The sequence below is a fragment of the Lepidochelys kempii genome, chromosome 1, assembly GCF_965140265.1.
Source record: "Lepidochelys kempii isolate rLepKem1 chromosome 1, rLepKem1.hap2, whole genome shotgun sequence".
Taxonomy (NCBI): domain Eukaryota; kingdom Metazoa; phylum Chordata; order Testudines; family Cheloniidae; genus Lepidochelys; species Lepidochelys kempii.
Window position 1 is genome coordinate 333,884,334 of NC_133256.1, and position 12,928 is coordinate 333,897,261.

Genomic DNA, 12,928 nt, shown 5'->3' on the forward strand with positions numbered 1-12,928 from the left:
TATCATAGAATATTAGGGTTGGAAGGGACCTCAGAAGGTCATCTAGTCCAACACCCTGCTCAAAGCAGGACCAATCCCCAACTAAATCATCCCAGCCAGGGCTTTGTCAAGCCTGACCTTAAAAATCTCAAAGGAAGGAGATTCCACCACCTCCCTAGGTAACGTATTCCAGCGTTTCACCACCCTCCTAATGAAAAAGTTTTTCCTAATATCCAACCTAAACCTCCCCCACTGCAACTTGAGACCATTACTCCTTGTTCTGTCATCTGCTACCACTGAGAACAGTCTAGAGCCATTCTCTTTGGAACCCCCTTTCAGGTAGTTGAAAGCAGCTATCAAATCCCCCCTCATTCTTCTCTTCCGCAGACTAAACAATCCCAGTTCCCTCAGCCTCTCCTCGTAAGTCATGTGTTCCAGTCCCCTAATCATTTTTGTTGCCCTCCGCTGGACATTTTCCAATTTTTCCACATCCTTCTTGTAGTGTGGGGCCCAAAACTGGACACAGTACTCCAGATGAGGCCTCACCAGTGTTGAATAGAGGGGAACAATCACGTCCCTCGATCTGCTGGCAATGCCCCTACATATACATCACAAAATGCCATTGGCCTTCTTGGCAACAAGGGCACACTGTGAACTCATATCCAGCTTCTCGTCCACTGTAACCCCTAGGTCCTTTTCTGCAGAACTGCTGCCAAGCCATTCGGTCCCTCGTCTGTAGCGGTACATGGGATTCTTCCGTCCTAAGTGCAGGACTCTGCACTTGTCCTTGTTGAACCTCATCAGATTTCTTTTGGCCCAATCCTCTAATTTGTCTAGGGTCCTCTGTATCCTATCCCTACCCTCCAGCGTATCTACCTCTCCTCCCAGTTTAGTGTCATCTGCAAACTTGCTGAGGGTGCAATCCACACCACCCTCCAGATCATTTATGAAGATATTGAACAAAACCGGCCCAAGGATCAACCCTTGGGGCACTCCACTTGATACCGGTGGCTGCCAACTAGACATGGAGCCATGGATCACTACCCGTTGAGCCCAACAATCTAGCCAACTTTCTATCCACCTTATAGTCCATTTATCCAGCCAATACTTCTTTAACTTGCTGGCAAGAAGTGTCAAAAGCTTTGCTAAAGTCAAGGAACAATGCGTCCACCGCTTTCCCCTCATCCACAGAGCCAGTTATCTTGTCTGAAGGCAATTAGATTAGTCAGGCACGACTTGCCCTTGGTGAATCCATGCTGACTATTCCTGATCACTTTCCTCTCCTCTAAGTCCTTCAGAATTGATTCCTTGAGGACTCAATTATGTGACTCAAATATGTGACGTTATGAAGTGGGCTATGTTTGTGTTACTGAAACAAGTTGTGAGGTTGAGAACACCCACAAGCAGCCTTTCAGATACAACAATAAAAAAGCCAAACAATGTTAATGTTTTATTGAGGAAATGCACACAAGCACAAGGATTACCCCAGGAACTGTGTACAATAGAAACCTCTCAGAGATAGAACTACACAATGGGAAATGTTTGACCCAAGTCACAGCAAAAAGAGCTTTCCAGCAAGTGGGAAGAAAATATAAAAAGGGGGAAATGACATCATGACAACACACCTGAAAACACCTGAGGAACAAAGATGAACTGAGGGAAGTGATGGTCCCAGACTAAAGGGATTTTTAGCCTGTGAATGGAACACCTGGGGATTCCAAGCTGTAAGCAAGTGCAGCTTGCCCCTTAAGAATTTCCAGCTTGATTGTATCAGCTCTTAGGGTGAGAATCTGCTATTTAAATCCAATCTAGTTAGTATATTAAGTTTAGTTTGCATTTTTAGTTTATTTGCTAGGTAATCTGTTTTGATCTGTTTTCTTTCACTTATAATCACTTAAATCTATCTTTTATGGTTAATAAACTTATTTTTGCTTTATCTAAACCAGTGTGTGGGAATCATAACTCGGGGCAAAAAGCTGTTGCGTATTCCTCTCCACATTGAGGGAGGGGGCAAATGTTATGAGCTTTCGCTGTACAATTCCCGTGCAATGCAAGATGGGATAATTGTGGGTTTATACTCCAGAGGGGGTGCGTGCCTGAGGAGCTGGTAGTTGCCCTAGCTGTAGCCTTCCCATGCAGGGGCTGGTCCAAGAGCCTGCATGTAACTGCAGCTGGGTGCGTCCCTACCTGTATGTATGCTGGTGAAAGTGCAGGCTGGAGAGGGCTTTGCAGCTTGTCACAGCAGTACAGTTTAAGAGGGAGCTCAGGGTGTTGGGTCAGGGGGGCTCAATGGTACCCCAGTTCCAGGTGGCACCCTGGAAGAACCGGTCACACTATGTTATCGAGAAAATCAGACCAATCTAGTGGTCCCTTCTGACCTTAAAATGTACAAATCTATCGATCTGTGGATGGCTTGGACTGACAAGGTCAAAGCAAAACTTACTTTATTCTGCAAGATGCATTTAAGCTTATGCATTCAATGCAAAATGTAAGTGTTGTAATCTCTTACTGACCAAACCGTTTTATCCTGGAATTCTGCAAAAGGAAGCTCATTAACAAAACCATTTTCACGATAATGAACATGGACAAATGCTACATGCATGCCCTGCTAAAATCTGTTATGAGGTTGCACTACAAGTATTACAGAATTATTTTTTTTCAAATCTAGATAATTATTTCTGGATTTAGAATAATTAGTTTTCATTCCATAAATACCACCAATTAGAGCTTATAAATTGCCTGGAGAGCATCTGTATCTTAAATATCTGTGAAAATTGTAGGTTACCTAACTTCAGTGAAGAATGTAACTGTATTAAAGATGTGATCCATCCACTCAAAAGGTTTTTTTTTCTTTTAATCATTTATTTTTCTTGAAAAGTATATATAATGAAGATCCAAAGGTCAAAGCTGACTTTATAGTTTCATGATTTTGTCTTATGTAGCTCTGATCTAGAATGTACCCTATTATTACTGTTTGACCTTATACAAGCGACTGCTCTGTGCCTCAGTTTCCCCATCACTAAGTAAGATAGAAAGAACATGCAGCATCAATAGAAGGTTTTATGTTGCTCTAAAATAAAATGCCCCCAAATGTAAAATTGTAACATTATGGCATATGACTCTGTTTGTAGTGGTCACTCAGCTCTATGGATTACACATTAAATTTCCAGAAATCAGGTCGTATTGGTGCTGGGGTGCTTGTCATTTGTTTTCACTGATCAGTGGGGCAGTTGGTAAAAAGAAATTCCAAGTAATTTCTTCTATTTTTTTCAAAGGTTCAAAAGAATTTCACACTTTTTTACATATTGCTTAGCAGAAAGAAAAGACATTTACAGTATTTGGGAATGCTAGGTAAGGCCAGTTTTAATGTCATGTTTGTATGACAGTTGCTCTATAGGTACATGAAATCTGTTATATGCATGTGTCCACTTTGAGATATTCACTGTTCAGTGATTTGGACACAGTGATCATTCAGACACACCGATATTAAGGGAGGATTGTCCAAATCAGTTCTTAAAACAGGATCCCATTGTATTGGCTGCACTCTCAAAGCTAAGATTTTTTTAGACCATTACTAAACAAAGAAGGATAAAAAGTAAACTCCTTATCTAAATCTTGTCCCATAATTAATTTTTTAAAATAATTACTCTTTCTTTTTTAAGAATTTTACTGAAGCATCAAGATTTAAATGAACCAGAAGAATAGCTGCAGCTCCTTAAAATGTTAGGCATATATTCTGAATTTTCCTTTAGTGTACATCTGCCACACATCTCCACACTTTCAACAGACACATACATACCTGATGGTCTGACTCCTACACCTGAAATGTACATTCCCAGACTTATGTCTCACAGGGCTTTTCAAAGTCATGTATTTTATTACTGACTGAAAAACAGATACAGGAAAAAATGGTTCGCTATATGCAAGCAAGCTACTCAAAAAGGGGACCTGATTCTCCTCTTGCCCAGCATAATTCAGCAGTAACTCAAAGTCAGTGGAGTTACACTGCTGTCAAACCAGTGCATTTTATTGCTACCCAATTACTGCATACATTCACAATGTAATCAACCCATGTAAATATGCCTGGAAGCTGGAGAGAAATTCAAGAAGGAATCTAGTCTAACCTCCTGTGTAACACAGGCCAAAGAACTTTCCCCAAATAAATTCAAGAGCATATTTTCCACAAAAACATTAAGTCTTGGTTTAAAAATTGCCAGTGATGGAGAATCTACCATGTTCCTTAGTAAATTGTTCCAATGGTTAATTACCCTCACTGTTAAAAATTTGCACCTTATTTCCAGTCTGAATTTGCCTAGCTTCAACTTCCATCCACTGGTTTGTGTTATACCTTTCTCTACTACATTGAAGAGCCCATTATCAAACATATATTCCTCATATAGGTACTTATAGACTAATCCAGTCACCCCTTAACCTTCTCTTTGTTAAACTAAATAGATCAAGCTCCTTAAGTCTATCACTATAAGGCATGTTTTCTAATCTTTAAATCATTTTCATGGCTCTTCTCTGAACCCTCTCCAATTTATCGACATCTTTTTTGAATTGTGGACATCAGAATTGGACACAATATTCCAGCAGTCGTCACACCACTGCCAAATACAGAGATAAGATAACCTACTCAGGATTTCCCTGTCTAGGCATCTAAGGTCCTTAGCACTTCTGGCCACAGTGTCGCACTCGGAGCTCCTGTTCAGCTGATTATCCACCAGGACCCTCAAATCTGTTTTCTATCTGAACACTATAGTGAGGTCTTAATATATAACTATTTTCACTTTAGGATTTGATTGTATTTAAACTATCAATTATATTAAAAGAAAATAATCTTTTAATAGTATTTCTATTTTTGTAAAATGAATGGTTAAAGATACATTACAAGCATATATGAAAATTAGAAAGAAAATATAAAAAGCACAGATGCTGATTTCAGTGACACCAGTGCAAAACTGGAAAGACTTCATTAACTTCAATGGAGTTACTCTGTTTTTCCCTCCCACTGTAAATGAGAGAAGAAATTACCCCACAGTTCGTTTGTCATGAGGGGAAAACTACGCTCAACATGATAGCTAGGGAAAATGCCACCCCTTTTCACATTAGTCTCTCCTCTTCATTTGAATGCAAATTCCGCCCTCACATATTTGAGCAAAGCCCAAGATGAGCAGGATCTTTCAGATGGAAGCATACCACCTATTCATTACACCAAAAGCCAAGCAGTGACACATGAATATGGCAGTGGATGTTTGCACTGTATTTTATGGCAGCATTACAAAAGGAAAAGGAAGATACATTCTCTTCTAACTAAAATTCCTGTGCTGTTCCAGTCAGATAAGGTATTCTTTACATGATGTCCTGGTCTGTTGTGTTGCTCTGCCCTGTTGAAAGGCTGCTGGGGCTTTCACCACAGATGTGGCTGAGTCTGAACGAAAGGTGAAGCGATTTCTTCACTCAGTTCATTGGGCTGTATGTTTCCATGTGATTTTGGACTAAGGAAAGTGTTCCAACATGCAGGGAAGCAAGTTCCATGAGAAGAAACCTACCAAGAAGGCGACTGTCATTGTGCATCTGGGGCCATGTAAACTGGTGGGCTGATCCAGCAGCAGGGGGAAGATGAAAGCAAGCTCCAAACAACAGCTTGACTCCAGTTCTCTTCTCAGGGCTTTCTTTACTAGCAGACATGCAGACCAAAACCAAACACAGGCGAGAACAGTCCCACTGCTCCCCCTGGGCTTCTCTTAGCTTCATAGCCCTTCCAGCACTTCTTCTAGAACTTCACAGGCCACCCCAGCTGAGGCTTCTCTCCAGGTAGCTCCTGATCTTTGCAGGTGGCTCTTTTCAGGTCTTACATCCTGACTGGTGCAGAGAGCCCCTTCTCTCACCTTGGGTCCCCATTGTCTGCTCCTCTGCATAAGAGGTAGGAAGCCCTGTAACCAATTTCCTGTAAGACACCTTACCTGCAACTACATTTCCCAGTCTAATTGGTCTGAGGGCCTTAACAGGCACACTTCCATGTGTGCATGAGCCCCACGGTTCAGTGCCCTAATACAGGCCCACTCCCACATTACTGCTATGCTAAAATTCCTGTTAATTCAGTCCAGATTTAGGGAAAACTCCCACTGATTTAAATATAAGTTTTGCTTGAGAATGGGTGGCAAAATGGGGCCCTTATCAAGTGTTTGTTTTACTATATGAGGATGGGGTCTGTCCAAAAGTGAAAAGAGATAAATCACAGGACTGTTAATCCACATGCTACCCCTCAAACATTCACATGGTGTTGCCACAAAACAAGCTGCAAGCTAAGGATGCCCTCAACTACAACAACTTGTGACCTTATGTCAGTGCACACTGTGGCAGGTCAAAATAACTCATTCCAAAGAAGAGCGTGGGGATGTGACATGTTTATCTGTTTGGCCCATATGTGGATGTGTTTTCTAGCACTGACAGCTCCTGTAGGTTGGCAGCTTTTCAGGAGTTTGTCAGCTCTTGATAGCATTCCTATTGCTGCAAAGAAGGGTGGGTCCCACTGTAGATCGCACAGTGATAACCACGCTAACATGTAACCCTGCTTACACTGCTGAGGGCAGTAAGTACATAAGATGCAGAGGAATATGGGAATTCCTGTGCAGCATTTTCACCAACATTTGTACAGTTGACTGAAGTTATTTTCTTTATTTATTCATTTAAATTTAAAATAATAAGCCAAGGCTCTAGGTGCCCTAACAATACAATAAATGCAATGAATCCCATCGGTATAGAAGTAATCATTTCAGCAAGAACTCAGCCAGCCAGATGCCTATCAAAACTCCTTTTCACCTCTTCATCATTGTGAGGAGCATGCTATCTTCAAAATCCTTTCTACTGCCTTCCTTTTAAACTACACCCTCTAATGGTTACAAACTACTGTTCTTCAAGTATACCACCTAGGAGTGACATGCTGTAACAAACATCCACTGGTGCTCTTTTCTGTCTACTTCTATGCTGATTTTGCGGTGGTTATTTGTTTGAAAAGAGTCACAGGGTCTCTTCTTTATAAGCAGTTTGCAATATTTGTCAAGTATCTTAAGCTCTTTGGACGAAGACATTAGGGCATATGCCTATGAGCTCTCTTATGGAAAAGCCCTATGGAATTTAACAGAAAACCCTCTTGAGGTTTGTAGGTCCTATGTAATTTCATAGACAATTCTATCCCTGCTATAGAAAGGTGATCCTATTCTATTAAGTGCTATAGACTTATACAGTAATATCTAAAAAATTCCTAAATTAATTGATCTATAATTTTAATGGTATTCATTCCTTTTACATTCTACAGGGCGATCGTGACTGTGCTGAAAAGGGGATAATTTTTCAACCATAACACAGTTGACACATTAATAGACGGGAGTTATCAATCACCTCCACAATTACCTAGAATAAGCTGATTAAAAGCTACAACAATTAAAGAAACCATGTACTTGAAGAAAAAAAATCTGTTAATTGGTGATGAAACTGTGATATGACAGAATACAGAAGCTATATTTTTTTTTAAAAAAGTATTAAAATAATACTCCTCATCAAGAATTTCATAGTGGATAGCTGCTCTGTCTCTTTCCAACATATGTGACTAACTATGCTGTAACAGAAAGTTGTAAAAAGGTATTTTTTTAAAAAAAGGGGGAAGGGACCCCTGCTTTTGAGGCTTCTTTAAATACTATTCCGGAAATACTGTAACTTATCTGAACAGACTCTACAATGTAAATTTGTCAAGTGAATGTACAGAAAGTGGCATTCTAAGAGAAAATAGGGGGATATTCAGAGTTAGATATTCAGGGTTATAACTGTTCTTCTAAAAAAAGAAAAGGAGGACTTGTGGCACCTTAGAGACTAACAAACCTAAGGTGCCACAAGTCCTCCTTTTCTTTTTGTGGACACAGACTAACATGGCTGCTACTCTGAAAACTGTTCTTCTGAATCCCCCAAAACTGAGTAACAGCCTGTATGCACATCTCTAGATTCACTAGATTTATAAAATTCAAACACTGTTCATGCTCTTTTTCCCTCCGATGAATGAAAACCTGGGCATTAGTTATACAAACTTTCAGTCTGACTGCAAACCTCTTGTGCCCGTCTCAAACCTCTAAGCAGGATTCTTGTATCATCCTTCTGTAGAGTCATTTGTAATTGTACCATTTGCAGGAAGAAATTTAATATCCTGATATGTTGCTTCTATCCCTAATGGACACCTATAGCACAATACCCTTTTTTCAGAAGACTCTTAGTTCAAAGAGTACAAAGGAGACACTTCAGACCCTGGTAGTCCCAACATGTGTGGTTTCCTCACACAAGGAAAGGCTGCAGCTGAGCCGAGTGGCACAGAGCCAATCAAAACCACAGTCAGTCTAAACACAGCACAGACAAACACTACATTCTGACACTTATTTGCTACTGGAGAGTACCCTTTGGCATTTGATACTGGAGAGTAACCTTAGGCTACAACGTACGTGAAATCTCTCTCTCCCCCTATCATTGTGTAAGTATATTATGGTCATGGATGCCAGCACTAAACAGATAAGACAGACAGACAGATACATAGATGCCAATATTGTAAAACTTGAGCACCTAAAATTAGGCATTGAAATCCATACTTAGGCATTTAAATAAATGGTCCACTACACAAAAGTTCTTCCCCCTCCCACTGAAATTAATGGGATAAGTAGGTTCTCAGCACCTTTGGTCACTCATTTAGCAGCCGAAATATACCTTGTGTGGCTGTCTTGTGATAAAACTCAAGACAGTTAAATGAAACTCCACAGCAAAATTGTGAGTGAAAACTGGGTTTGATCCTGGGGTACATCTACACACATAGCCTCCTGTGAAGTTAGGATCTACTAAAATCTACAAATTTTAATTAGTTACATATTTCAAATTATCACAGTATCAATCAGTTTTTCACTTATTTGATTTTGATTTATCACAAGTAAATTTTAGTTCTATTATAAAGTGAGTTTACACTCTGGAAAGCACTTCTACAGAAATAGCAGTATATGGTTCCATAGTAATTGTCTCAGTAACTTCAGCCTGAATGCTGTGGTGCTTATAGTAGCAAAACTCCCACTGAAATCATTGGGAGTTTAGCTAAAGTAAAGACTTGTAGAAACAGAAATCTGCCTCCCTTACACGTGATTTCCCCTTCTTCCACTGCCCAGTTGCCAAAAACTGGGATAAGAAAGTGTATGGTAGGAATAACTGCAGCAGGAATAATTCTGTTATCCATAACTATGCCTAAGAGATGGATGGGTGCCATTTGTACATTGTTACAATTCTGACTATACTATTGAGCTCTACGATTGAAAATGATCATTCGGAAAAGCATACAAAGAAATAGGAATAAAAGAATAAGTAATAGCTATTCAGATTGTGAAGTTTGATATTAGAAACTCTTTTCTACAGTGCTCTCATGTCTTCCCTTCAGACAGATGGGCCCACCCTGAGTTACACTGGTATAGCCCACAGCAGAATTTACCTTTTAAAGCCTCCTGTTGTATATAAAGAAAATATAAAACACAGCTGAGGATCTAACTTTCTTAAATCAGAAACATATATGTGATCCCATCAAAAAGCAGTTTTAGTTAGAGTTTTTGTGCTAGTACTTGGTTTTTATACACTAGGAGCCAAAGGTATGTGCAAAAAGCATCAAATCATCATCCCCACTGGAAATATTGAGGGTTAAACCTACACCCTTCTCTTAGATATGGTCTAGAACAGTGGTTCCCAAACTGTTCCACTGCTTATGCAAGGAAAGCCCCTGCTGGGCTGGGTCGGGCCGATTTGTTTACCTGCCGTGTCCGCAGGTTCGGTCGATCGCAGCTCCCAGTGGCCACGGTTCGCTGCTCCAGGCTAATGGGAGCTGCTGGAAGAGGCGGCCAGGACGTCCCTCAGCCCGCACCGCTTCCCGCAGCTCCCATTGGCCTGGAGCAGCAAACCGCAGCCACTGGGAGCTGCGATCAGCCGAACCTGCGGACACGGCAGGTAAACAAACCGCCCCAGCCCACCAGGGGCTTTCCCTGCACAAGCGGCAGAACAAGTTTGGGAATCACTGGTCTAGAAGTAACAAAATTAATTTTACCCAGGGTAGAGGCATGGGCTATGTATGGTAGCACCCAACAGAGGTCCCTTGTAACCCAAATAATTGTTCACTAAATAATTGTTCAGTAAATAATAATTCACTATTAGTACAGTTAAGAATATTTAAATTGTCTTCAAAATGTTGAGTGCCATTTAAAACAAAGCAGACTAACATACTAATGGGACATATTGTATGCTTAGTTAGACCCATAACCCCAATGAAATCAGTAAGCAAGGACAGAAATGACCTCACTGTTTGTTTGTTTTTTAAATTTTTGTCATGCAAATGTCTCCATTAGGCTAAAGGGAAGAAGAAACAAATACTTTGAGAGGTGTCCTTGCCATTTGTTGATATTTTGGTTTCATGAAGTGCACAGCCTCTATAGGTATCCGACCTAATACATTTCTTTATTGCTACAAGGGGTCACACACACTGACAACCTCCGTTGATTAAAAGCAAACCATGTAACAATGGGAGGTGAGATTATTAAGTCCGGTTACGAGGACGCATCACGTAGCGCATTTGCCATTTAGCCAGCGAAGACAGAAAAAAACAAAAACACAGGACCGGGAAAGGGGCTGAAAACAAACTTATCAGATGAACTGTGTAGAAAACAAACTGACCTTTTTTACACTTTTGTTTAAATCAACCAAGCTGAGCAGAAAGATGTGGTCTTTAGCTCCGATTAGCAGCCAGCCTCTCTCCTCATCTAGCAGCAGGGTCCGAAAATCAAACCCCTCCGCTGAGCCCAGGAATGGGATACAGCTGTTTGAAAGCAGCAAGTCTGTGGGAAAATGAAGAAAATCTTTATAATCAAAATGTTTACATATGACTCATTGGTGTCTGTTATAAATATATGCAACCACCATGGAGGTTGCCGGTGAGATAACTGCAGCGGACAGCATATCTTTCTGGAGTCAAAATACAGTTTTTGTTATTCTCAAACATGGTTTTTTTTGGCTTTCAGTTGGGTTATATTTACTTTCACAACTGATTTTTAATGTGTAAAAATTTGTTAATAAATATTTTAAAAAGTCTCTGAGGAATCAGACTTTTGGAAGAAATTGGAAACAGGGAAAAGGCAAAACTTTGGAAGAAATTTGCTACATCTTTTTCTTGCTGCTATAAAATCTGGCCATATTATTAACATTATTCTGTATTTTAATTACCATTATGATTATTCACCCCACTCAAGGATGAGGACCCCAATGTGCTCAGCTCTACACAAACAATGTAACAATAAAGACAGTCACTGACCCAGAGAAATATCAGACACGATGTAACAGGTGAACCAAAGAGATAAGTTAGGAACGGAAGGATCTGAGAGATTGAGGTAATAATAAAATTGATAGAGGTTAGCATAAAAAGTGAGACAACGTGGGTGAGGGAATCTTTTATTGGACCAACTTCTGTTAGTGAGAGAGACAAACTTTCGAGTTACACAGAGCCCTTCCTCAGGTCTGGGAAAGGAGAGGATCACAGCTAGATACAAGCTCAAACAGATAGGTTAGCATAAGTAGTTAGCACATCTCGTAAGGGACCATTCAAGGTGAAGTGGGCCAATTAACACCCCTGTAGTCATAGGACAAAAAGGGGGGCTAGTGGGTTACAGATTGTTGTAATAAGCCATGAATCCAGTATCTTTATTAAAACCATGATTTTTAGTGTCTCGTAAAGTTATGAATTTAATCTCCCAGGCTTGTCCTTTGAAGGTGTTGTGCAGCTGTCCTTTGAGCCTGGGAGCTTAAATCCGTAAGCTAGACACTAAAAATCATGGTCTTAATAAAGATCCTGGATTTGTGGCTTATTACAACAATCTGTAACTCAGGCCATGTCTGTGTGTGGAGCGCAGCAGCGGCGCAGCTGTACTGATATAGCGTCTGCAGAGCTCTCCCATCGGCACAATAAAACCACCTCCACGAACCGCGGAAGACACAGCGCTGTGTATACGAGCGCTTCTGTCAGAGTAACGTATGTCGCTCAGGGGGGTGGAATATTCACACGCGAGTATGTTTTGCCGATATAGGCTGTTGTGTAGACATAGCCTCACTAAGCCCCCTTTTTGTCCTATGACTACAGGGGGGCTAATGGGCCACTTCACCTTGAATGGTACCTTTGAATATCTGCTAACTACTTATGCTAAACTATCTGTTCCCTAAAAAGAAAAGGAGTACTTGTGGCACCTTAGAGACTAACCAATTTATTTGAGCATGAGCTTTCGTGAGCTACAGCTCACTTCATCAGATGTTTACCGTGGAAACTGCAGCAGACTTTATATACACACAGAAATCATGAAACAATACCTCCTCCCACCCCACTGTCCTGCTGGTAATAGCTTATCTAAAGTGATCAACAGGTGGGCCATTTCCAGCACAAATCCAGGTTTTCTTTTTTTGCGAATACAGACTAACACGGCTGTTCCTCTGATATCTGTTCCCTCTTGTATTTAGCTGTGACTCTTAGGCTATGTCTACACTACTGCCTATGTTGGGAAAACTTATCTCGCTCAGGGGTGTGAATATTCCACCCCGAGTGACACAAGTTACACCAACATAAGCGTTCGTATGCACGGCGCTATGTCAGCAGGAGAGTTTGTCCCGCCAACATAGCTTCTGCTGCTCGCGGAGGTGGCTTTATTACGCTGACGAGAGAGCTCTCTCCTGTCAGCATAGAGCGCCTTCACCAAATGCGCTGCAGCTGCGTTGTAAGTGTAGACAGAGACTAAGTACCTTTCCCAGGCTTGAGGAAGAGCTCTGTGTAGCTTGACAGCTGTCTCTCTCACTAACAGAAGGTGGTCCAATAAAAGCTATTACCTCACCCATCTGGTCTCTAATA

General features: G+C 40.9%; 1 protein-coding gene across 17 annotated transcripts in view; it reads right to left on the reverse strand.

Moving 5' to 3' along the window:
- Positions 1-12,928, reverse strand: part of SEMA3D (semaphorin 3D) — a 196,006-nt gene that overhangs the window by 92,077 nt on the left and 91,001 nt on the right. For all 17 annotated transcript variants that reach the window (XM_073328648.1, XM_073328657.1, XM_073328656.1 and 14 more), the window contains one exon: positions 10,717-10,877. In XM_073328648.1, coding sequence (XP_073184749.1) covers positions 10,717-10,877 — 161 coding nt within the window. The remainder of the gene's footprint in view (positions 1-10,716; positions 10,878-12,928) is intronic.